The sequence below is a fragment of the Struthio camelus genome, chromosome 6 (assembly GCF_040807025.1).
Source record: "Struthio camelus isolate bStrCam1 chromosome 6, bStrCam1.hap1, whole genome shotgun sequence".
In the NCBI taxonomy this organism is placed as follows: Eukaryota; Metazoa; Chordata; class Aves; order Struthioniformes; family Struthionidae; genus Struthio; species Struthio camelus.
In genome coordinates this window covers 9861026-9888173 of record NC_090947.1, presented here as the reverse complement: position 1 = coordinate 9888173, position 27148 = coordinate 9861026, and the positions used below count along the sequence as shown (strand labels likewise).

Here is a 27148-nt window from a genome sequence, read left to right as displayed (position 1 = left end):
CATACTAATGAACTCTGCACTGGGGAAAACCTACCTATAACTTTAAATGTTATAGGACAGATTCTACACTCACTGTTTTCATAGCTTTTTAAGTTCAAATACTGTTGTTACAATAGTACTATTTTATGAGTAAATTCTATTTAGCGTATTCAAAAGTTGCTGCATTTGACTGTACTTTATTTATATTGTCTGTATTTTTTTCAGTTACAAGTTAGTAATTTTTCAAAGCCTGTGAGCTGTCTTGTTTTGTTAACGTTCTTTTGTAATGCTGAAAATACCCTCAAGCTTAATCTTCATATAGAAAAGTTGATCCTTTTTCTTTAGGAGTTTGTTTACATTCTTCCTTTCTGTTCCTTATTTGGCTCTGTGTGTTGGGTTGGAAGGGGTTCAACTTAAGGAACTAGTGGCTTTCTGCTGAAAGTTAATGTGTTTGTTCATTGTGTAGAGAAATCTTAGTCATGATTGAATTAAATTTCTCTTTTTTTCATCCCTGGAATGCTCCTCTTCCTCCAGAACTGGTCTTTACTGTCTTGCTGTGATTGATGTGAGCAGTTGTGCATTTCCTCTGCTGGGATTTCTTCATTTTATTTGGCGATTATCCACCCAAAAAGAGAACCTGGCCTGTTTTTTGTTTCTTGTTTAGTGTTACATTTTCCTCTTTACAGAGAAGAAATTTACGTGTTTGCCAAAATTTGCATGGTTTTACTTCCAGTTTTGCGTTGACACCTGGGTCTCACCCACTGTGGGACAGTGTGCTCAGAAAAACTTTAAGTCATGCCAAGCAGAAAAACAATGACTCTTGAAGCTGAGTTTGAGCTTTTTCTCCTCAGTGAGATCAGACTAATTTTGTTGTTAGGAGCTTCTTCATTTTAATTTTGTTTTAAAAATAAAAAAGCCAAAGAAGGATGTGGATGAACTTGTGTGTAGACCCTTGTAGCAGCCTTTATTTGGGTTGATGGACTGGGAGAAGTCCAAGAGCTCTTACATAAGGAGAGGAAAAAGCCTGTAAACCTGGAGGTGTACCTTTCAGATTATGGGGATGGAGGCAACAAACAAGACTTGGGGAGTAATCTCCGTGTGTGTGTGTGGGTGGTGGTGTTGGTGGTGTTTTGTTTTGTTTTTTTAAACAAAAATAAAAATACCTTGCTCACTGAGGCAGAGCATTTGAAAACTATGAATGGCACTTGTTTCATCTCCTACAAAGGATGTTGAAAGACCTTGAAATCCCCAGAAGGTGAGAGAAAGAAGACAAACTAGAGAAGAAGCAAGTAGGGGAGGAATAATCTATCTAATCTAAAAGCTTTCTGGAAAGCAATGCTTTGAATAACTGGTGCATAATTACAGTGCTGTAGTTACCCCTAGGCAGTCAGTCCTCTCTCGAAGGGCTGTGAAATTCTGACTGGTGCTTCCTCTGCTGAGATGCAGAGGCCGTATCAACAGCTAGAAACGGCTGCAATCAAGATGATCCCGTATTTCTCACCATACAGGAATCCTAGGATCCAATATATGGTTCCAAATGACATTGACAGAGCCAGAGATGGTCAAAATAAAACACACACAGTGAAAAATGCTACGTGTATTTCTGATAACCAGGTGCAGCTCTTCTGCACACTAAAATTACCGCTACCGAGTACCAGAGGGATGAATTCAATTGGTTACTAGTCTTGCATTTACATCAATGTCATTTGAAAGGAGTGGTTTTACCAGATGAATGAATCACTAATATAATTTCCTACCACATCTGGATTTTCTGTATAGTTAATAAACCTGTAATTTCCTTTATAGCTGTATCAAGCTGGAGTGATGCAAGCATTCTCCCATTAACAGTAATGCAACTCAGAAAGATAATATTGAAAGAACAAAATGCTGAATTGTTAGTAAGAAGTTTTGTAGAAAGACTAAAAACACCTAGTATCTTGTTAAATGCTGGGTTCTGCTGTTTTCCTGTTCAATAGTATCTCAGTCTCCAGTCAGAGCAATAACTCTTCCTAACAATCTTCAGGAGGAAAGTGTTTGGGCATTTAAAGTGCTAACATACTATTTGAACACTTCTTGATAGCAGAAGTACTTTATTTGTGGAGGGGAATTGAAGTTTAAATGTTGCAAATCTTATTTTTTTGTACACATGGACTGAAAAGCCATTTGAAAACTCGTTGAGGAAAAAAGACAAACCTGTAACTTCCAAATAGTTTCAATTTCTCTCTCTTTCCAGATTTTTATCCTAGCATCTAATAGGATGTAAGAATTTTGGCCTTGGTTTTATTTTTAGTGAGAATTTGGGAGAAGATTGAAAAGTCAAACCTCAGCTGTGCAGTCTGGCATCCTTATGAATGGCAGTGTTCTATAATTCTCTTGTTCATTTTTGTCTGTTTTTACTGTAATTGTAGCTTATAACTCAACGTTTTCTAAAACCACATAGTAATTTGTATTCTATAATTTCTATTTCTTATATATAAATAAATGGGTAAATATCACATTGTTCTGTTTGGGAAATTAAGATTTCAGAGCCAAATCCTTCCCTCTTGACAACAATGAAGCATTCCTGAAAATGCTTTTCAGCTAACCTAGCTGTCTATAGTCTATGATAATCAGTTGTAAATGCACATAGGCAGCTGGTTTGCTAATCCTTTGATTGCAGTATTAGTTTATCTCAGAGATCCTGAAAACCTGTCTGATCCTGTCAATGTGTTTAGTGAGTACTGTAGAATAAATTATCTCTTGCCTTAAGATTCTAAAACATGTATTCAGGTTTTGAATTGTATATTTTCACAGTGCTTGTGGGGTTTTCCCTTTTCCTGATAGTTGTGTTTATTTAAAAAATTACATGTTCTAAAACTGTTAATCAAAAAATTGATCTTAAATTCATTTAACATTGAAAGAATTTGTAATTTAATCACCAGAAATTGTTCTTATCTGGCTTATCACTGTGTCAAGTAATGCAGGCTCGGATCACGGTCTCTTATTTAGAGATTTGTTGCAAAGAGGATTTCCATTATACAAATCTATTAAAAAGAATGGGAAAACTACTTTGCATGTATGTGTGGCTTATTTGAAATATCCGGCATAGTGGATGTTTGTATTAGAATATTCATTATGGCACTAATGTCTTTGACAAAGAAACACAATTTAAAAAAAATGCATGCTGAAACTTGATTTTTTTTCCCTCCATATTATACTTTAATTTTCATATATTAGAGCCAGCTTACTAGAAAATAATTATATGAATTAATAAACCTGTTTTAAATTTCTTTACAACTGTTATTTAAATGTTTACTGCAAGTTATATTGTTTCCTAATGTTTTTAATTCAAGTTAAAGAGAACAACTTACCTTATTCAATTCATAAGCTATCAGCATTCTTACTGGTCGCTGACAGTGCTTGATTGTAGGATTTTTTTTAGACACCTAAATCAAATAGCTAGTACTTATTCAGTGTCCCTATAGTGAACATACCTACATACATATAGAAAAATATATATAAACACCCCTCCCCGCCATACCACTTCATGGTTTTGAAAGACTCAAGGTGAAAGTTTAGAGGAGAAAAGCTCTTTCCTTGTGCTTCTGTGAAGCTTTTAAATATTTTTCCTTAGATGAAACTGACTTTGCTCGTTCCCTGTTAGTCCCAAATGCCACCATGTTTTTTTGTGCCTAATATTACATTTAGTGACTGTAACTTGATTAATCTAGGTTTAAGGTTAGCTTGTGGTTATTTCCTGCCCTTTAAGTATGCCTGGTTCAGTTGGGAACTCTAAAAATCAGGAACTGAAGTGCTTGTCATAACTGTGACTGCAATGGAGGAATAAATGTCCCCCGGCTTGACACCCATGTCTGTCATCTTGGCACGTTTGTACATAGTTAATGAGACAGTCTGCATGACTAGAGCTCTCCTGCCAGGGCAATTGTGAGAAGGTATTGCACCGGAGGTGAGTGGTCCAGCTAAGCGCAAGTAGTGCTTTATGGTGGTATGCATGTGAAGTTAAATACAGGGACTATTAAACGTTGTTAAACACTTTCTGTGGAGTAGTACTTTATTCAGCATGCTAGATAGGAAAACATAAGAACACCACAACTTCCTTTACTCTCTTCTTCTTCCCATCTCCTCCCTTAATAACAGGGCCTTTCTTGTCCAACAGGTTGAATGAGAGAGGCAGTGGCTTGAATGTGGGTGGTGATGGGTGGCTATCAGGTGCCTTGGGAAGACCCCGGCCTGGGGAGGCCTGCGAACCAGCTCTGCTCGCACCCCCTAGAGTGGCTGGCTTGTGATTTAAACTCACTAATGACCTAAAGAGCTGGATGTTTTCAGCCGTGCTTCTGTTGAACCCATACCACCAGGGAATATATGTGTGGTGAGCAGCTGAGATGGTCCTTTGAGCATAATTGTAGTTGGCATTCTCAGGTGTGTAATACAAAATGTTAAGTCAGTTGATTATGGCCTTTTCTTTAGGTGTCTGTATCTGGGAGTGCCTTCTTCCAAGTTTCATATGAGTGGCATGGTCACCCTCTGTCTGCCACAGTACATCTGTGACAGGCATCAGGGCCATCCACTAGCTGTGAGGATTTTAGATTTTAGAAAAAGATGAGCTTCAAACAGAAGAAAACTTTTGACCTGTTTTGTAGCAAAATGACCACAGTGCAATCAATAAAGATCATTAAGGACAATCTGGAGTAATATTTTCTGCTGTGTAAAACGAGCTTTTTGTTTCCTACTCCCCAGACAATTAGATTCTTTGCAGTGACCCACTGTACTTCAGTTTCACAGACAGGAAATCCAGTCCTTGAAACAAAAGCGCATTCAATAATTTGGGCTTGTCTGCATGTACCAACCACATCCTTTTTAACTACGTTCGTTTAGAAACCAGGAGTTGATGAAGAACTTGTCTTGACTAGACACTGACTTTTTTGACTCTGTGAAGATTGCAGAAGTTGGCTTATACCAGCTTCTTAGTTGATGTAGCTATTACTAGTTTCACAGAGATGTAAATGTGAAAGAATGAATGCATAAAGATCTGTGAATTGATTTTACATAGTTCAGTGTTGTGCCCATGTATTTCTGACAAGTTAAAAACCATAACACCAAGAAATACATGAACAGTGCCTCTGTTCAATTGACTGATAACTCTGAAGCCTAACAAAAGCAAATTTCAGTGTTTTAACAAACACTTGTAAATATTTTTAGCTCTCAGTTCTTTCCATACCTTCTCTTAGTTAAGGTCTAGTTCTTGTCTTGAAAATACATTTGAGCAGTGTCTTGTGGTCCATAGAAAACAAGAAAAAGTCTCACATGTGAAAGAACTTCTCTTGTTGTGCAGGGAGGTTTGTAGGATGTGGAGGGTTTTTTTTATTTTTCCTTTTGGAAGGATGCATCCTTTTTATACTGAATGTCTTGACCTTGGAACACAGAGTAGCAATGTTTGAAGCAGGTCTGAGCTCCTGCAGCAGCCCACAGTCTCTTACTGGGCCTTGATAATGCTCTGTCCTTTGCATAAATTGGCTTTCACCTTGTGTTGGCTAAATTTATTGTTGTGTTGACTATACTCTTGACTGAAGATGATGATGGTTTATGAGATATCCTGTGACAAACAATTGAGTGTCGTGAAGATAAAGACTTGAGATGTTTTTGAACTTGAACACGTTTATTTTGAGGAATCGTGAAAAGGTGAGAGGTGTGACACACTTGTAAGCCTGTTAGAAAGGAACCTGGTTTCTGGTTTTTGCTCCTGTTGTAGTTTTTTGGGAATTTAAGATTTCAGAGCCAAATAGAGTATGTTGCTGTAGTTACTCAGAAGATAGCAAAATGTATATTACTGAGGCCAAAATATTATTATAAAATTGGAACTTAATTTCCTTGTGGGACCAAATCACAGAATGTTTACCAGTTGTCAAATGTTTCAGCATATCATCAATAACCCAAGCTTCCTAAAAATATTTCTAGAGAGAATTTTTGTAATGTATTATAAAAGCTAGGCTGTATGGGTACTGTCTTTCTCCAAATTAAAGACACTGAAAAGTTTCCAAGAAAATGCTTTAATAAAATACCTAGTGGAAAAGACATCTGTGCTTGCTAGAAAAGTGAGTATAATTAGATGCGTGAGGGGAATATTCAGTAACAGACTTTTTTCAATGGAATCTGAAATAGACTCCGAAATAATTGATTTTTGCCGTGAGAAGTTTGTTACATTTGAACTTGGGTAGAAATTCCACATCACTAGTTTGCTTTACTGTTGCTTTTTGCTGCAGTTTCCTGTGTTATTCCATGCAGATACTTCACTTTGACAGCCCAGATAAACAGAAGCCAGACACTCATACCCAGAAAAAATCCCTGAACTCCAGTCTAGGGCAAAGATAAAAAATTCAGGCTTTTTCAGCTCTGTGAATACACACTGGCTGCTGGAAAAGATTGTGTAGGGCTGAGACTGAGATGGTTTCATGTGATTGGTAAACAGTGATGTCAATGTACTTATTTTTCTCTGAATGCAGGCATAGTCATTTAGGAAGTAGAAAAAATGTAATAATAAATTGAAAAAATGCTCTGTCTGTTTAAATCCTGAAATATATTACTTCACGATTTCAAAACATTAAATATGGGCTGTGATTTTTCCAGGAGACCTGAAGGAGTTGGGTGTCCAAAATCCCATCGAGTCAATGAAAGCTAGCTACTTCTTTCTCCGTGTTTTTCCAGAAATCTGAGCTGAAACAGCCTTTGACTGGAGTTGCACTTAAAGTGTGAGGTATATATGGGAGCTGACCTATAAAATACTTTTTGTTGAAAATGTCTCATTTTCTTTTGCTGAACATCATGAGCCTATGAGTAGATTGTTTCTGAGCTGCTCCAAGTATATGTAAACATGGGAATTCCTATAGGTCAGATAGTCATTAAAAGCTAGTAGTATTGGTTAAATAGTTAGACTGTTTGTTTTATTATCAACAGTACTTTGAACTTTTCTGCTTTAGGAATTCTGAAAGTTTGTTGAAGTAACTGAAAAATACAGTTTTCTCTTAAAAACAATTTGTTAATACTTTTTTCTTTTTTGTTTTGAGTAGCATTAGTCCAAGTTTGGTATCTGAACTTCAAGTCTATATAAACAAGAACTATCTTCTTGATGTTTTTGAACAGTGCAGAGCACATTAAAAGTACTATATTCTCATTACTTTCTTACAGCGAGAGATGAAGACAGACTGCAAGGTTATGATATCTGTACTTCAGGTTGGTTTGGAGGGAGATGAGGAAAGCCCTTCAAGTTGATTTACGTCACAGGGCTGCAAGGTCAGCTTGGTCTATGGACAGTCTGTGGTTCTTTGTCACTCAGAATCATGTAGGTTTAGGTTGCACAAATCTTGAAACATTCAAAAAATTATCAGATGAGACAGAATATTAACTTCCTTAGTATTTTATTTGTTTGTTGGTTTGTTTTGCCTTACTCCGTTCTTGTCCCTTATCCTGTTTTATTCCTTCATGTCAACTGCAGTTATCAAGTATGGAGTTCAAGCGTGGAGTTCAGGATCCTGTGAGGAGGAAGCAGGGCAAAGCAAGTAGGATCACAACCCTGGACTTCGGGAGAGCTAACTTTGGCCTCTTGAGGGACCTACTTAGGGGAATCTCATGGGGTAGGGCCCTAGAAGGAAGGGGGGTCCAGGAGAGCTGGTTAATATTCAAGCGTCGCTTCCTCCAGGCTCAGGATCAGTGCATCCCTCTGAGGAAGAAGTTGAGCAAAGCGGGCAGGAGACCTGCATGGATGAGCAAGGAACTCCTGGCAAAACTCCAGCAGAAGAAAGAAGTCTACAGAATGTGGGAAAGGGGACAGGCCTCTTGGGAGGATTATAGGAACATTGTCAGAGTATGCAGCCTTCCTCAGTATGTGATGAGGAAGGCTGAGGCCCATTTGGAATTAAATCTGGCAAGGGATGTCAAGGACAACAAGAAGGGCTTCTTCAAATACATCAATAGCAAAAGGAAGGCTAGGGAAAATGCGGGCCCGCTGCTGAATGGGGTGTGTGCCCTGGTGACAAAGGATGCAGAGAAGGCAGAGTTGCTGAAAGCCTTCTTTGCTTCAGCCTTCACTGCTAAGGCCAGCCCTCAGGAATCCCGGACGCTGGAGACAAGAGAGGAAGGCTGGAGAAAGGAAGACTTTCCCTTGGTCAAGGAGGATCAAGTCAGAGGTCGTTTGTGCGAACTTGACACCCACAAATCCGTGGGCCCTGCTAGGATGCGCCCTCGAGTGCTGAGGGAGCTGCTGGATGTTTTTGCTAGGCCACTCTCCCACCATCTTGGGAAGGTCATGGAGAAGAGAGGTACGTGAGGACAGGAAGAAAGCCAGTGTCACTCCAGTCTTCAGAAAGGGCAAGAAGGAGGACCTGGGAAACTACAGGCCTGTCAGCCTCCCCTCCATGCCTGGAAAGGTGATGGAACAGCTCATCCCGGAGGTCATCTGTAAGCGTATGGAGGACAAGAAGGTGATCAGGAGTAGTCAGCCTGGATTCGCCAAAGGGAAATGATGCTTAACCAACGTGATAACCTTCTACGCTGGGATGACTGGCTGGGTAGAGGAGGGGAGAGCGGTGGATGTTGTCTACCTGGAGTTCAGCAAGGCTTTGGACACTGTCTCCCATGGCCTCCTCATAGGTAAACTCAGGAAGTGTGGGTGGGATGAGTGGACAGTGAGGTGGGTCGAGAACTGTCTGGATGGCAGAGCCCCGAGGGTTGTGGTGAATGGCGCAGAGTCTAGTTGGAGGCCTGTAGCTAGCAGTGTCTCCCAAGGGTCAGTACTGGCTCCAGTCTTGCTGAGCTTATTCATCAGTGACCTGGATGAGGGGAGAGAGTGCGCCGTCAGCAAGTTTGATGATACTCAACTGGGAGGAGTGGCTGAGAAACCAGAGGGCTGTGCTGGCATTGAGAGAGACCTGGACAGGTTGGAGAGATGGGCAGAGAGGAACCTGCTGAGGTTCAACAAAGGCAAGTGCAGGGTCCTGCACCTGCGGAGGAATAACCCCATGCAGCAGGACAGGTTGGGGGTTGATCTGCTGGAAAGCAGCTCTGCCGAGAAGGCCCTGGGAGTCCTGGTGGACAGCAAGTGAAGCATGAGGCAGCAACGTGCCCTTGTGGCCAAGAAGGCCAAGGGGATCCTGGGTTTCGTTAGGCAGAGTGTTGCCAGCAGGTGGAGGGAGGTGATCCTGCCCCTCTCCTCAGCCCTGGTGAGGCCGCCTCTGGAGTACTGTGTCCAATTCTGGGCTCCCCAGTACAAGAGAGACGTGGCGCTACTGGAGGGAGTGCAGCGGAGGGCTATGAGGATGATGAGGGGACTGGAGCATCTTCTCCTCTGAAGAAAGGCTGCGAGAGCTGGGCCTGGCCAGCCTGGAGAAGAGAAGACTGAGAGGGGATCTCATCAATGTGTGCAAATATCTGAAGGGAGAGTGTCAAGAGGATGCGGCCAGACTCTTCTCCGTGATGCTCAGCGATAGGACAAGAGGCAGCAGGCACAATAGCGGTAGGACAAGAGGCAGCAATAGCACAAGAGGCAGCAGGCACAAACTGAACCACAGGAAGTTCCATCTGTATTACTATGAGGGTGACAGAGCACTGGCACAGGTTGCCCAGAGAGGTTGTGGAGTCTCCTTCCCTGGAGATATTCAAAACCCGCCTGGATGCGATCCTGTGCAAAGTGCTCTAGGTGACCCTGCTTGAGCAGGGCGGTTTGGACTAGATGATCTCCAGAGGTCCTTTCTAACCTTGGCCATTCTGTGATTCTGTGAAGTACAATTGTCACACCTTTTATGCGTATCCTATTTGCTCATGGGGTGAAGTATGTAATTACTTTATCTTGAGTCGTTGAAGACTGTTAAAAAGCAGATAAAGTTTCTGCAGGAAAAGATGAGAAAACCGAAGACTGTGCAAATCGGACAATATGATTTGAAGCCACGCACATGTTTTATGCCAAATGAGCTCCCATAGAAAATCTCCTTTTTCAAATTTAGGAAAATTGTTGAAGCTCTAAGATTACTGAAAAAAGCTCAAGCATTAGGAGTCCAGAATAAATATTTTTAGGCTTTGGCCTCCACTGGTATGTTTAGATTAGATTCCTCTCTGACTTCTACAGTAATTTTTATGTTCTGCTTTCCAATAACTGGGATTGACAGCCTTTTCAGAAGGCTTTTTGGTAGGCTTAGACCCTTGCATTTCTTATTAGAACATGTTGAGTAGATCTTGCTTTCATATGGAATGTGCAGTTTTTGGAAATGAATATAAACTGGTTATAAATTGAAATCGGGTAACAAAGATGAATATTTTAAGGCGATTAAAATTGATTAGTGCCATTTTTCTATTTTTACAATGTTAAAACCAAGAACCTGCCATAATCTCTTGCTACAAAGCCTTTAACCGTTTTAAGTGAAAAGTTGTGTGAGATGTCGTCAGTCCTGTTTAACCGTTCAACTGAGGTAACGTTATCTTTTTTAACATGCCAAAGGGGTTTTTCACTGCTAGGAGTTGATGTATTTAGAAATGTCATATTGGTCAGATTGGTAACATTCGCCCACTTATCTTTTATACACATTTTTTTAATGTTGTCTTGTTAAAAAATCAGTTTAGGGGAAAAAGTTGGAAGGAAAGAACCTGCTGAGCTACGCTGACTTGCACAATGAAAACAAATCTCCTGAGTACCAACTGAACCCAGCTCTAAAACAGAATCTGTAGGAATATACTGAGTCATTTAAGGTTGTAGATTATTTAAATTTAGGTATATACATTTTCAAGGAATTTTGTAAGGTGGGGGAAGCTCAGTTTAGTGACCAAAATAAAGGTAAAAGAAGGTCAAGTTGTTAGGGCTCTAGTTTAGATTGTAGGATACTTGGTTTTAATTCCCTGTTATTTCCTTCTCTGACCAAGTGAATAAGATATGTCTTCATTCCAGAGTCAGCCTGATTTCTTCCCACGAGATGAAATATGCCTCAGCCTTGATGTAAAGCATGAGCTGCTGGTTCAAATTTGCTTGAAATTTTTGAATTTTGTCCCAGCAGATTCTATGCCAGAACACAGGTATCATTAACTTTCTTGCGTCTAGCATGAAGCTGGTGTAATTACTATACCTTGTGCTCTTGCTAATTGCGTACAATTTTACTTTGGTACTAATGCCCGATTTCAGATGAGCTTTGCACAGCTAGGTGATCTGGTTGTCCTCAGAAGCTTGTGGAAATAAGGCATTGACGCAGTTTATGGGCAGTAAGCTCAGGTCTCTTCTACATAAAATCTGTCAAGGTATATGGACAGCAGTTTGAATTAACAGAATTTGTCAACTGTTAGCAATAAATCTGTGCCATAATCCTGTTGCTCTCCTGCACGGCTCCTCTCACTTAAGCTGGATTATTCAGAGATAACGCTAACAGACCACTGAACCTTCAAAATGCAGTTGAAACATCAATATACAAAAAGACTGTTTAGGAAAATACAATGTAAAAAAGCTAGTGTCTCTATCATTGCTGGTAGTGCTTGTCAACAGACTGCATTGTATTAGAAAGGGAATAAGGAGAAAAGAGATTTGAAAGTTACTTACTTTCTTAAAGATTAAGATAATAATATGAAAGACTAAAGTATATCCTAGTACAAAAAATAAGACACTTGAGTTTTATAGCTATTTTAATGGAGAAGCATCTTGTAACTAACATGAATGATTTAGAGTCATGTGCCTGCTCAGTCGCTTAATCATTTTGAAATGGGTATCAGTACTAGCGATCACTTTAATTTTGGCACTGGTTCTCAATCAAAGCCTGGCTTTGTGTAATTGCCAGCATTTGAAACTGCTGTGTGACACAGCAAAAGCAGACAAAACAAAAAATAATTTTATCAATGAAAACTAAGTTTTCATTGATGAAAGCTAAGGACATGCAGTGTTGCAAGCAAATTGTTCCAGGTTTTAACAGTGAGTATAAACTGTCAGGGTTTCATTGTCAATATGTATTTTGTATTATGTATTGAGATACATATTGCGTCCTATAAGATATAGAGGAACCTTCATGAATATATCTACTTCCCTTTTTAATAAAAAGATAACAGTTTTTGCAAGTCTCCATTCTTTCTCACTCTTTGAGTTTAAAATATTAATCTGGTGATGCATTTGTGGAGACCCCCTGAAGCACTCCTAGGAGAGCATTTAGCACAGCCCACAGACTGGCGGCAGTCTTCCTGGCTGAGCTGTCCCTGGTTGCACGTTGTGCTGTGCTGTTTGGGACCTCTTGCTCTACAAGCCCCTGGACCATTTCTGCTCATGTTAGTCCTTTGTGCTCTCATACCCAGTCCTTAGGTGGGCAGTGTATTCCTCTTCCTGACCAATCAGGCCAGCTCTGTGTTGTGTAGTTGGTCAAATATGCTGCAAAACAGGGTATTGGAAGTGCAAATACAAAAAAAGATTACCGGCAATTTAGCTTTTTTCCTCCTCGCTCTAGTTAATATTAAAGATCGTCTGTAATGGTAAGACTTCCTTCAAAAGAGTCAGCTTGTGACATATTTTCATGTAAGTGCATACATTTAGATATATTTGTAGTTAAAGCCCACAAGAAGAAAAAGATGAAAAAGAAGCAGTCAAGCGCTTATGCTCAGTGATGATTCCTTCTGAGATTCTTTTTCTCTGTATATCACATTTTAGAATACTACCAGGAGTTGAAAGGATATACTTGAAGGAACCTCCTGCTATACACTACTTTAGTCACCTTCCTTTTAATAGTTTGTGTTATAAAGGCATGTGCTATCTCATAACCCTGCCTCTGGGGTGATGATGTTTCCCTAGAGCAATTTCATGGCTTATATAAATAAAAGAACTCCAGAGAGATCTTTCATGCCTTCCCCCAGGTGGTCATGGAGGTAGTTGGCCGTAATTACCAAAATGGTACCCCTGTATGCTGTCTGTAATGCCAGCGGATCTGTTCTTCATGCTTATGTGCAAGTCTGTCTTCTGACTGCTATCTCGAGTTCTGTTATTCATGGTTAATTACAATCATAGTAATGCCTGGCATTAATCTTTAAGTTGCAAATGTTGATTTTTATCCAGATAGAACAAGGAATAGAATAATTCTCTGTAGCAATATCAACGCTTGAGTCTTTTTTTTCCTTCCTTTCCCCCTCCCTTTACAGTTGATGCAAATTCCATATACTGCATTGAATAGCTGTAAGAACAGGAAATGTTGATTAAATACTAATGGAATTGACTTCCTATGCTATTAATGAAAACATGACTCATATTTTAAGGATTTGTGGTTGAATTCCTGTAACTTTGGTATTTGTGTATAATTGTTTTAAGAATTATCATTTCCTATAGCATAAAATAATCACAAAAGAATTAGTATATTAAAAAGCAGTCGCAACATATTCATTTGTTTAAACTCATCCTAGTATGGATGAATCATATGTTCATATCACAATAGCTTTCTGATGAAGGCAGATATACTTGTAATTTTTCTTTATCTTTGCTATCCAGAAGTGTATTTAACAAGGAACAAAGGCAAAAATTCCAATAGTAAACGTATGTCGGAGTATTGTTGTAGTGAAACACTACAAGCCTCTAGGATTCACATACTCATGTCTATTACTTCTCTATTGTTGAACAGTTGGAAATAACACTGCCTTTACAAGGATATTAAAAACATCAGTACAGTATTTCTACTATAGTAACTTGGTTTTTCTGCTTTTTTTGTGTGTGTTGATCATAGAACTGATAAACACTAAAAAGAATAATTGTATCAAAATCTGTGCTGTATGTCAAAACAAAATTCCTAAAGCCCTGGAGCATTTTAGTTTAGGCTGCCTAGTGTAATGCATATGAAGTCCTTGCTCTGCAAAATATTGTGGGAGTAAAACAATGATATATATAGGGTGGACTTGGGAAACTATGGCTAATTCCCTCTTCCTTTATGATTTCATGAATGTAATTTAACATAACCTGTTTCTCCATTCTCCTTTCGGAATATGGCAATAATATTTTGTTATCTGCTAGAAGTTAATGGGCATGTGGTGATCAGATGCAACAATGATGGCAGCCAAGCAAGAAAGTTAGTAAATTTAATGTTTCTTAGATTGACTTTTGAAAGACCCCATGTTCAGTTGTAGTGCTACTCCTATTTGAAGGATATCTTTGAAAATAGCCTTTAAGGTTTATTTATATATAAATATTGGTGTAAATGAGCTGGAGAAGGACAGAACTCATTTATTTTTTGTTTGTTTGTTTTGTGATAAGAAACTGAAGAGTTTGTCCTGCTCTCTGGTACTTTTTGGTAGAAATTTTGAGAATAGCCCTTCCGTTCTTCCATTCCCATATTTGTTGTGGGATCAGAGAACTGAGGTTGGAGTTCATTTTATTATTTTTATTAAATTATTTTACCATAGTTTGTCAGGTATGCAAGTTCAGGAGGAATGGAAAACGAGCATTTGATTATAAGTCCATTACCTTTTGTTGTTCATGTTTTACTTTTTTGTCCCTTCCAATATCAGCCCATCTATTTCCAGTTGTCTATAGTGACAAATTTTTCAGTGACACATGACACTTAAGCTTCATTTCCCTTTTGTTCCTTTGAAAATTTCTCCCGTAGTCTTTCTTTCAGAGCGTATTAGGCAAGACCTGAACGTATAAGAAGATGGGTTCTGTGTGACAAGTATATTTTACGATGAATTTACCTTTTTGTAATGATAATAAAAGTATGAAAAGCCTTTCCTGAAGCCAGCAGTAAAAACAAACCACTTGCCTTGTTTTCTTACTTGTTATTTATTGTGAAAGAAAAATTACATAGAACTTTTCCACTTTTGAAGGGAGCCTTAAACGTGACTTTCTCAATTTTTTAGTCATGAGTTCCATATTTCCAAAATTATACTTTTATCAGGTATTGATTTAATAACGGAATAGATTCAGGAGGTTTATAATCTTTGGGAGGATATATGTATCTTTGGCAGTTTTTTCTATTTACTATTTTTAAGCCTAATGATGAAAGAGCTCTTAGAGTTATACATTCATACGGAAACTGCAATCCAAATTAACTTTAATTGTCTTACTACAAATATTTTTGTGATGCTTAATTTGTGCAGGAGTAATAAGATGGATAGCTTGAAAGGCCCTGTGAAAGAACTGATGCAACATGATTTCTCTTACTGAGTGGGAGTCTAAAAGATGGCTTCATCAGTGCAGTGGAAGTCCTGCGAAACCTCTGCTGTCACTGTGTTTGGGGCTAGTGTCGGTTTTGTTTGTGTAGCGGATGCTGGGATATTTCTTGTCTGGACAAACATAATTTTTGTAGTTTAATCTGCAAGTTGCTTTTGCACGTTGCCAGTTTGGGGTAATACTGATGGTACGTTGTGGGCCTGAGAAATTGGTAAGCAGCATCGCCCGCTGGACTGTCTGTGGTTCTTAATATACGGAGAGTAAATCTTCCCAGAGGGGCGTTGTCTTCCCTTTTTCTAACGTAGGTAGCAAATGAGTTGAAAACTGGGTTTTGGGGGATTTGGATATGGCATAGGGATGAATTCAAGAGCCACGGCCTTCATAGGTTAAATAAGTTGTTAATTGTAACGGCCCTTTTTCTTCACTGAAGATCTTAGCATTAAAGTCTGTCCTTGGTTTTGGATCTAGCTGTACTGAAACCAAACAACAGAATCCAGTAGTTGCTGTCCTACCTCACCGTCTCCCCTGCCTAGGAGACAAAAATATAAGGTAGCCCAGCTGAGGAATGTCCTTCCTCTGTCTGGTTGCTGCACAGTCAAAGCCTGAAACCTGTGTCCTGCAGGAAGCTTTGGGCCTGGTTCCAGCTCAGCTGCCATGGAGAGCATTAGCAGCTCCCTGTTTGCGTTTCAGATGAGGGCTCCCAAAGGACCGGTGCATAACTTTCAGCCCTGGCTGCAACTTGCGTAGCTCTTGGCTCCCATGAAGAATGAAAACCGGCATAAAAGAGTATCTGGGAAGAACACGTAGATCCAAATGAGCAACAGTATTTGGCCTTGAAGGCTAACATTTCTATTGAAATAGGTAAAGTTTAGAACAGATACCCTAGCACTTCTGAGTGTTTCGGTAGCAGTGTCCCCTTTTCCTTTGGAAGGTTTAAAGCATACTTGTTGAAGTTGCTTTCAGGGCCTGCCTTAGAGGTATTCCAATGCTGGAAGTTTTTAGAGCCAACCAGTTCTGCTGCCTAGAAGGAGGAAGCCTTTTTGTTAAATTTTCTGCACAAGAATGTGCAGAAACCACTTGAACTGAAGTGGCGCATCCCTGCTGTGGTTCTGCGAGATGACTTCTGTGCATCTGAACGTCCTACCCAGGTTTTTTTTTTGCATTCCAGCTTCAACAATGAACCTACAGAGGCCCTAGGAAAACATAAAGTAGCTTTTGTTAAGTGTCCCCTGCCCTCCAGATGTTCCAAGCCATCGGGGAGGGGGCAGCGGGCAGCAGCGCGCTGCACTGGGTACTGCTCCCAGAGGAGTTTTACTGGTCTAAGTTATAGTCAGAGCAGGAATGTGCAGAGATCAGCAATGAAAACTCTGTTTGTTGGGTGAGTAACCTTTATTTTTGTTGGAAAAGTTTCCCACTGAGATCATCTGACGTTCAATCGTGGCAAGTTAACTTGCGTTTTTATTAGTTTGCTAGAAAAATGACAAAGATAGGCCCTCGGTTCTCTAAACCTGAGTGCTGTACTTGCTCATGCTTGCCCACTTCCCCCTCCCCAAGTATTCTGGTGGGGCAATACCTTTTTTTTTTTTTTTTTTTTTCCAAATCAGAAAAGCCTTTGGTAGGAACTGTTATTTTCTATATTACATGATTGGACAGCATCTACCTCAATGGTTAACAACCTTTTGTACTTTCAAGCAACTTCTGCACGTTTGTGCCTCTCAACCTTGACCCTAAGAGATATGTAGAAAGATGAATAGGCCAGAAAAGTAGCCAGTTAAAGCTGTCTGTGTCTGGGAAGCACAGTCATGCTACAAGTAACTACGTTTCTGAGTAGAAAGCAAAACCCAAACAGTTTTCTACATTAGTTGAGCCATTAAAAGACTTGTTTTAATCTACTGAAGTATGAAAGTGCACTTTTCCAGGAATTACTTCATTTTTGTTTCTTAAACTAATCACAGTTTTTGATGAAGAAACCAAATCCGTATGGCTACTTTATTGGTTCTGTTTTTGTTTATTTTTCATTTGTTTTTCACAAGAAAGGCAACTTTTATGACAGGGCTTATTTTGCAGCAGCAGTCTGAGCCTTCTGAAAACAAATTTCTTCTCAGATGACCTTAGTCCCTTTCAGCTATCACACTCAATGGGTTTAAAAACCTTTGTCGTGTCCCTAGAAGCCGACGCGTCGTATTTCGCAAGGACGTATAATTCTCTCTCGTTCTCTCTTGAAAATCGTATTTCGGTGATACTTTCTTTCCCTTTTGATTTGGAAGAAGTCAGGCAGCTCCAGTTCTCTTAGGGTAGCTGAGCGCTCTTTTTTTCCTTCCCCGCGTTGCTTTGTGGCCGGCCGCATGCCATGCAGCAGGGAATGGGGGACAGATGCTTCACGCCGGGAATACTCAGCTGTTCCGGAGAATAAAACTCCTCCGTGTGCCTGGCAAGCACTGCTCGAGGCAGCATATGCTGGCTCTTAATACGTGACCTTTCTGTCCTTAGGAACTTGATTAACTGCACTCATTTAAAAAGAAAAAATTATCTCGAATATTAGGCAGCTGAGTTTCTGGACCTATGCCGATGCTTTATATCGACGTTATAATAAACTTAAGTGCATACCTTGCTGTAAAACTGTAGTTACGGATGTGCAGTATAACTGTATGCTGACTGGCGCCCAGAGGGGTGGGTGAGGAATGTGGACTGCTCTCCAGGTTATTGGAGCGCGCGGAGTTGCAAGTGGCTGAGTTTCAGGGGCTGAGGAAGCTCCTGCCCTCCCGGCGGAGGGCTGCCACCACTGAGCCGACAGGCAGGTCAGCGGATCAGGCACGCGCTACCAGACTGCTAGAAAATAAACTGAGCAAATTGTGCTATTTTAATGACTGCTGCCACAGAGTAGCTGGGAGTCTCACTGACCGGTTGCCTTTCTGGACAGTGCAGCTGTTAGTAGTTCTCCCAGGATAAGAGAATCTTGTATTTTGACTCCTTAGTGAGTAGCAACAGCCTGAGTAGTGAGACGTTTATATCTGACTCTGTATCTCATTTTGTCTTACTAGTACCAAACCATCTGCACTGGTGATATAATGAAGCAGCATTTTTGCAGCCGATCTGCCTTTATGAAACACAATTTCTTGAGGCTAATGCTATAGAATGGCTAAATAAGTAAATTCTCAGTGAGATGTCTTACACACATCTAGTCTGCTTAATAATTAACAATCACATAGTCTACAATCTTATTTTAAGTTTAAAATTAATTGTCCCAGGAGGCTGCTTGTCATCTACTTGACCTTACATCTTTTTGCTACCAGTGCTTTCATGGGAGTTAAAGAATTGGGATGAAATCTACTCGTTACGATGCATTGTACAAATTCTTATTAGGAATGTAACTTTACTAAGCTGTACTACTGTATTATACTTATTAACTGTGTTGTAATTATGCACCTACCTTTCCATGCATTCTATAAAATTATCCTCAAGGGAAGAATGAAAATACCCTAAATAGCATATTCGCCACAAAACTCAAATTTATCTTGGGCTTGCTACCTTTCAAAAATGTTTGCTGTTTGAATGTGTTTATTCTTCTCTTACTAAAGTAGAGATGGTAAAGGAATATCAGCAGGGTGGAGTTCTTTAATGGAGGTGATATAAACAAAAAAGCAGTAGTCACGGCTAAGACGTCTGAGTTCTTAGATATTCAGCTTTGGAAGTTTGTGGATCAAATATTCTTGTTAAAGTCAGTAGGATGATATTTTTGTGATATTTGTTTCATCCAAAAAAAAAAAAAAACCCGATGATCATGGGTATTAATCTTTGCTCTCCCTTCATAAGGTTTGCGATGTTCCTGCTGGGTGCTGCACAGGGAGAAGAGCATGCAGCAGTGCTCCTCTTTACAGTCACTACTCCCCAGAGCTGTTAAGCAGAATTGCCTGGGTTGTACTCAGCTGTTAATATTCTTGTTGGTGTTCACTGATAATGTGCAAAAGAGCCAAAACTGCCAGGCTGCTGAGGGAAAAGAAGTAAATGTTGGTGCAACAGATGGATTTAAAAAGTATGAAAAAATAGGTCAATGGAAAGAGAGCAACAGAAACCTGAATTGGGAAGGCATTGGATTGTTTGATAGCCTGAAAAAGGTCAGCTTTTGTTAGGCTCTCAAAACACTTAAATAATGGATGGTAGTTCCTGAAGAAACCAGCTAACAGTTGCTTTTTTAATTCTGCACCTGTGAATTTCCAACATTTGGACATTTCTTCTGAAACATCTGCTGAGCTTTTTTGTCGTCTTTGTGAAACTAACTTCTGGGTAGACCCCACTTCTGTTTCTGACTGCTGGAGTACAGTTTAAAGAATGGCTGCGTATAGTTCAGGTCTTGAATGTTGTTCTTCAGAAAAATCTTAATAATCCTTTTTATTAAAGTTAATATTTTGTACAGAAAACTAGTGACAAAAACTATTTTCTTCTTTTATCTTAAGCTACGCAGAGTGAGGAGCGGCTGTGTGCATTTAAGGACCCATATCAGCAGGACCATGGAATCAGTGAGAGCCGAATCTCTCAGGAGAATGGCACAATTCTGTGCATGAAAGGTAGTACCTGCTATGGACTTTGGGAAAAAACACGAGAAGGAGACATACATCTTGTAAAACAAGGTACATAACATTTCATTTAAGTGCAGTAATTTGGCTAATCTTTTCACTTTTTTATGGTACAGCCAGCTGATAGGAAGATGCTTGGTTGCAAAGCTAGATGTTTTGTTTGCACGTTGTGCAAACACATAACTTGTTTTATCTTCCTGTTTAGCAATGTTAAATATGAACAGAAATTTTGTTCAGAACAAATGACTTCTGAAAGAGACTGATCGAGCTCATTTTCAGTGCACGGGTAAAGGAAGTAAAACTCAAATTTCTCATTAATTAGGATCTCTATTTTCTTGAGTAGGAAATTAGGAAAACTATTTTCTTGAGTATGTTTCAGTATACCAAGTCATGTGGTGCTAAACTTTTTTTTTTTTTAAATTCATTTAAAAATATATTTTCTTATTGATTGGACATGTTTGTATGCAAAAGGAAATTGCAAATATATCACAAAGCTGTCACATATCAGAAGCTGTCCATTTAGTATTCTGGTGGGAGTATGATGGAAGTAGGGAAGGGTAAAGGGTCTTATAGTTACTGGAGGTGAGCTTTGACTTTTCGTTCTCAAGGATTCTGCTCTTGATTACTCTGATAAGCGTTAAGATAGTATAAGGCTGAATGAGAACTGTGGTACTTACCAATGCCATGTGTAGTGCTCCCGCTGTTGTTCCATGTTTGATCTGGTAGTCCTGCTGAAAAAGCAGTTCTGCCTGCTTACCTGTGCCCTCACACTGCCTCTTTCTCTTCCAAGCATTTTTGCACAGACAATATGTAGCTGACATTGTCCATATTTGAGAAGAGAGGGTTGGTGTAGGGAGAAGGGGTTTACGCTAAACCAAGAATAAGCTGTGATCCAGTGGAAGATTCGGGTGGTATTGACAATGAGGAAGGACGGAGTTTTTAGAAATTGCTCAGGAAGCACCAAGTTATAGATGCAGACTTATTTTCTGGCTCTAAGGAGAGGACTAAGTCACAAATAAGTCCAGACTGTGGGCCAGAGGGTGGTAGTATTGTCCCTGTTATCAGAAGAATGGGGAATGGCAAACATCTGCTTAGAAGAATCAAGAATTCGGGATTTGTCATATTGAGATTGACAGCTGGATGCCTATGATGTTAGCCTGCATCTCTGCCTGTATTGCTTTTTCTTGACTGTGGTAAGTTTTTGAAAAAAAGTATTCTGTTGTTAGTTTAAAAACTGAGAGTGAGGTAAGGCAAGGAAATTACACTAACCGTTTTCACCCCACTCTGTAACATTTAACTGGGTAATATATGATATTGATATTTGTAAAGTGTGTTTAAATGTCCATGCAAAAGAATTAATTTAATGCCTCCTTTAAAAAAATTTTTTTTTGATTAACCTCTTTTTGCAGGATGCTGGTCTCATATAGGAGACCCACAGGAGTGTCACTTTGAAGAGTGTATAGTAACAACCACCCCTTCCTTGATTCAGAATGGAACATATCGCTTCTGCTGTTGTAGTACTGACTTGTGTAATGTCAACTTCACTGAAAACTTCCCACCTCCTGACCCCACTGATACAACACCTTTCAGTAAGTCAAACTTTTCCTTCCTTGTCTTTTCATGGCTCACATAATTTAGAGAAAGATCTTTCTTTCGTGGTATTGTAAAATGGGGAACCTGTGACCTTTCTATTTATACATAACAGAAATAACAAATGGAATAGAACTTTTTCATATGAAGTTCATCACATTTACATATTCCACAGTGCTCTTCAGAGAATGAGTTAAGTTCTTACAAGAAAAGTGTTAGTGCGGGCAACTGTTGAGCGCGTGTGAGTTGTGGTGTTTTTTTTTTTTTTTAAATCCAAAATGGTCTCTGATGTTGGGTGCTTCAGTATTTGAATGCCCAACTTCAGAAGCCACTAGGGATTTTCAGAAGGATTCAGACTTCTGCAAAAACATGCCAGTAAGTTCATTGAAATCATGGCATATTTGAGAAGTCTGGTGTATCTGTTCAGTCATGGTTCACAGATAGCTTTGAGCAGTAGAACCTGTCTCAGTAAGAGAACGTGATAAGGTTGCTGAGATGCTCTCCAACAGTCTTTGAGTGCTTTGAAATCTGACTTCTTTCTTTCTTTTGCGTATCTTTTGGTAGAGATTAACTTTGGTTTAAAATTCAAAGCGTACTAATTTGAGCAATGTAATTTTCTTCCAGGTTAGTTTATCTATTAAATTATTTATTAGAAAATCAACATAGTGATACAGATCAAGGTATCAGACCCCATAACCTCCTGTGACAGAAGCAAGATTGTTACTCCCAGACACACGGTGACATGATGTATTCCAAGAATTAAGAACATATAAAGATGAATTAGTAGCCCAATCTAAACTCTTGGATAGCCTTTTCTAAATAAGAGTTGTGAAAGAGAAATTTAATTGAGGAAATAGGTGTTTAAATGTAGTACAACCATTTCTGTATATCCAGTATTTTTAACAATGACCTTTTTTTGTGAAGTGAAAAAGATTTTTTGTTTGTTTGTTTGAGGTTTTTGGTTTTTGTTTTTTAACTAGGGTAGTATTTATAACTGTGGAATGCAGAAGGAATAGTTTCTTTGTAAGATGATAATTTTTGACTTCACTTAAACTCTATGACAGTGATACTGCTGTTTTCAAAGGTGGTGCTGATAACTGTAGGATAGTGTTTTTGGTCAAAATGAGAACTTGGCGTGTTAAAAGAAACACGCCTTTTGTTAGGAAAGTGCATATAGTATAATTGGGTAAAGAGGGTTGATAAGACATATGGTGCCTTTTGCCTGATGGTTTTACTTTGTAGAACTAGTAAGCAGTTGCCATTTGGAATCGGTATCTGAGCTCAGCACTACACAGTGCAGAACAGACACTGCTTGACTCTGGCAGTAGTCATGTGTTTGGTCTTCACAGATGTGACTGGAGTTAGTGCTGTGCAGGAGATTTAGACAGGAGGGAAAAAAGGCCTAGAGGTACTTCCTTGTCCCTCCCTGTTCCCCCAAAGTTAGGGAGGCAAAGGTTCTCCAGAATGACTTGTGCTTGTGCTTCTCCGTCGGTACAAATTACAAAGAACAATCTGAATTAATTCAGATGTTGCATAAGATCTCCAAATAAAGTTTTTAGCAGTAAGTGGAATTTTTAATACTGAAAGATCTAGTCTGACTTGCAAAGTGAAAGGAGAAAAAAGATCTCAGAATTAAACTTGCAACACAGTCCTTAATTCACCCAGCTGTAATTGCGTGTTGCAGCATATGTTTATAATGACTCAAACTGTTTTGTGTTATTGTGTCGCCTTCCATTTTCATAATATGCAAATCTGCCTTTAAGCATAAGCAAGGCAGGTTCCTCACAGAGCTGTGCTGTGTTAGAGGAGATGGGGATCGGCCATTTGAGGAGCACGTACAGCCTCGCACGCTCGCATACAGCCTCGCATGCTTCTGCAGTGTGTTATTTGTGCAGCCCTCAGAGACGAGGCTGGTTCTGACAGTGTTAACCCCATCCACCCTCAGGACTGCAGAGATGATGGTAGATGTCCTGGAAAGGTGGAAGGGCTCAAAGAGAAAAGAGGAGGTGGCTGCACACAGGCCCCTGCACCATTACTGAGCCCAGATCCAGGCACTGGCCTCTCCACTGTCCTTTTCCCAGCCCTCTGGACTCTTTCCAGAACCCGTTTTGTAAAATTCAGGCTTGCCACTTTAACACTGAAATGTTAGCACAAACTTCTTGGATTGGCGCAGAGTTCAGTTTTTCTCGAATTGTTGGGAAGCTTTGAGATGACCTACAGGAATACCTTACCTGGGTACTTTTCAAGCCTTTCTTTAAAAAAAAAAAAAAAAAAAAAAAAAAGCCCACTAGTGAGTTTACCTGCACAGGCTATGGCACTATGTATCATCATACCTTTTAGATTACCAAATTGAACAGGTCAAGGTTGTATGGGGGAAATCTTTTGCAGAATGTTTTCAGTGTAGTCTATGAACTGTAAGAGTGTTGTTTCAACTGTATTTTTGATAAGGCATATAAAATATTGTGAACGGAGCAGTTCTTGAAGAGCAAAACATGTGGTAGTTGGCCTAAAAGAACTCTAGTTATCTTTATGGTCCTGTAAATTTCAAAGCAGGTGTGACTAGTGTATGGCTAATTACGTGAAGCCTAACGAATTCAGCCAGCAGTTAACTGAGTATTTGTAAATGTTTGTCTGCTGATTTCCAGTAAGATCACCAAAAATAAAAAATTCCCAGAATAACAAGTGTAAATTCAACAATAGTTTAATAACTAACAGAATCTGAAAAGGCTACCGATGAATCTGGTCAACCTAAAACATTACTGTTAAGAAAAATTGTAGGTGTTCTTTTAAAAATGTTTTACTTTCTTTGCAGCTATATGAAAGACCTGTAGAAACAACAGGAGAATGCTATTATGCTCTAGAGCCAAATCCACCCAGAAAGATAACGGAAGAAAAAAGCCTCATTTTATATGATCTTTTAGTGATTATTTTATTTTGTAGGGCAAATACATTAAAGGATGTAGCTAGAATATAGATGTTTTAAGAACACTAAAATTAATTAAGATCTGTGTACATGCTAGATATAAAAAGTTACTGCTCTCATAAAACATAGCAAGTCTTCCTTTTATAAAGTTTCCCTCTTCTACTTAAATTTTTATGTAGTTTTTCTCTTTCAGGATGTCAAAACATGTTTATCTCACAACCACATCTGTATATAATGGAATACCATATTTTTATTCAAATTAACTCATATTTGTTCAGGGCATAAATATAAGGAATCCATCCCATCTTGTAAAGAAACTTGTATAAAAATGAAAAATAAGATTAAGGACAAAGTGATTCTTGAAACCCTTAACCTATTCTTTGCTGCTTAACGTGCAACTGATGATTAAAACAGTCATACATCTAAGTCATAATGTTCTTCTATTCCAAAAAGAATAGTGGGTAGTTGTTGGTTGCTAGTCCCTCCGGTTAGAATTTTGCAAGTGCTGTAGGTTGGCCTGTAATCCAGGGCCCGCGGTCGTGAGGTATTTAAAAAACAACAACAAACAAAAAAAGAAAAAAAACCCCACGTAAAGACTCGGATAGCTATTTCCTGATGTCAAGAGAAGCAGAGATTGGCAAATGAGATTTGTTTCAAATTTGAGGATTTGTCTAGGTAGTTCGGAGTTCTTGAAATGCAGAAGCTCAAAACCAACCTCTCGTCCACAGACTAAGCTTGCTCTTCTTAGTGGGAAAAAACCAGTTTCATGCTTTGCTAAATAACCCGTGGATAGATTCCTTGTTTCTCTATCCTCTGTGTTCACCAAAAAAAATCCATGACCAAAAAAACCCCATCTTGGCTTCAGCCAGTATATGTACGTGCTCCCAACCCCCAACTTAAAAGGGCCAACTGTGGGTTCATAAGTAAAAGTTTTGGGAGGTCTGTGTTTACTCTGCTGGCTTTGTCAAATATTTATTTTGAGACTCTTGTAACACATCTGCGTAGCTCGTGTCTACAAAATGCTTCTCAAATTCTGAGAATATTTTGAGGACAAATTGATTAATTCTACAATCATTCATAATGGCCATTGAAATAGAAAACAAGTAATTAAGGAGGAACATGCTCTTGCTCTTTGGTCATAGATATGTTGTTGTAATGAGACGTTCAAGATAAAATAACATCAAGAGCAAAGTAACAAAGCAAATTTTTAATTATTTTTTTCCTTAAGGCTGCATTCCAGCACTACAAATACATTACTCTTACAACTGAGTATTAAGAACATATTTTTGCATGATGGGTGATGCATTTACGTGATACATGCAAAAAATCCCTCACAGCAACAGTCGAGTATTGTTGGTACATACTATTGCTGAAATAAAAAGAGATACGGCTTCTTTCCTCATAATAACAAACAGTGGCTGACATTTTTAGAGGATTTAGAAGCTTATTTTAAGTAAGAACACAGAGATTTGGTTATAGAGAAACCGGCTGCCTCTGACGGAGAAGGAAAGTGATGTTTCTGTGTTAAAAGCCCGCTAGAACGGTTTGTCTTTCCAGAGGCTCACCCTGGCCTTTCTTGGCGAGCCTTCTCGCTACTGCTGTAAAAGCCATGATGCATCTGCTTTGAATCACTCCTGGTATTCTGTGGAAGCGTTGAGGAAAGCTATGATTTGTTTGAATGTAATTATTAAGGTATGTAGCTGGGTCAGGTTAATTAAGTAGTAAGAGATTGTTTTCATTTAACTATTGCTTTTGAGAAGCAGCAGTAAGACTCCTGTGGCTGTGGGCAAAAGGCCCAATCGAACTCCCACTGAAGGTGAATTAGATCACATCAGGCTAATTTGGTAAAGTCGTAACCTTGCTCGCTCTCCATTGTTATCTTGACTGCTTTTTACCAGAGAGTAGCATCCAATAGTAATTTGTAACTGAAACGCCTTTTATTTCACCGTGCTTCTGCGTGGCAAGTGCTAGCACCTGCTTAGCTGAGTTTGCAGCCAGTTTTTGAGTGCTGCCTTCGCTTCCTGTCTGCCGAATCGAAGGAAACGCTCTGAAAACGAGCGTGTTCCCTTAGGTGTACTCGTGTGATGTTTTTTTCCTAGGTGATTTGGATATGTAGCAAGGCAAAATTTGCAAACTGTTGCAGTTTGACCGATCTTCTGTGTTGGAAGATGGTGTGGGAAATGAGCCACACAAGGACTAAAACTTGTACCTTTGAAACGGTGGGGAGTAATTGAGGCCCATCTTTCCTTCAGTGAGGAGACAGGGCATCCTACGCTGGCAACGTGTCTTCTCTGTATTACAAGGCAGGGAAGCGTACCTGAGAGAGTGCCGGGAAAGGAAGTGTTCAGACAGCAAATAAGGAGTTGAATGCCTCTTTAAAAACAAAGCGAAACAAGAAAACCCAGAGGAGTTTGCTTTGGAGTGGCTCGGTGTTTGTGTAAGAGGACCACCCGTGATGCTGTGGCTCCCAGAAAGTTTCTCGGTAGGGCGTCGTGGAGCACGAAGCTGCCTGCCGACCTGGGGAAGCGTATACGGATGGATGTGCATGGCGCTTTCTACATGAGCGTCTCTGTTAAAAGAGATTATATGCAGAGCAACTGATAGAGGTGAAAAATGAGAAGTGTATTTTTAGAGAGTGTTTCAGTGCGATCACGGATACAATGGTGAAGTGTTTTGGATTTCTTGTCAGCATTTGACAAATTTATATTTTACTTGAATCTTCAGTTGCTGTTCTTGTTTTTGTCTGAAATGTAATGAATGCTTAAAAGAAATCTTTGTTTTATTCATTTTTGCTAACGGCTGTTTGGTTACAGGAAATGAATTAACTGTGCATTTTTTCTTTTGGGATGCAGCGTGCAGATTACTACAAATACCGAGTAGAGACATTTTGGAAACTGGTGCAAATTAAGGCTGTTTCTTGTGGTGTTG

At 39.4% G+C, this 27148-nt stretch overlaps 1 protein-coding gene across 2 annotated transcripts in view; it reads left to right on the top strand.

Annotated features, from left to right (window-relative positions):
* Positions 1-27148, top strand: part of BMPR2 (bone morphogenetic protein receptor type 2) — a 118802-nt gene that overhangs the window by 43932 nt on the left and 47722 nt on the right. For both annotated transcript variants that reach the window (XM_068948090.1, XM_009684224.2), the window contains 2 exons: positions 19588-19761; positions 21117-21296. In XM_068948090.1, coding sequence (XP_068804191.1) covers positions 19692-19761; positions 21117-21296 — 250 coding nt within the window. In that variant the 5' untranslated portion in view covers positions 19588-19691. The remainder of the gene's footprint in view (positions 1-19587; positions 19762-21116; positions 21297-27148) is intronic.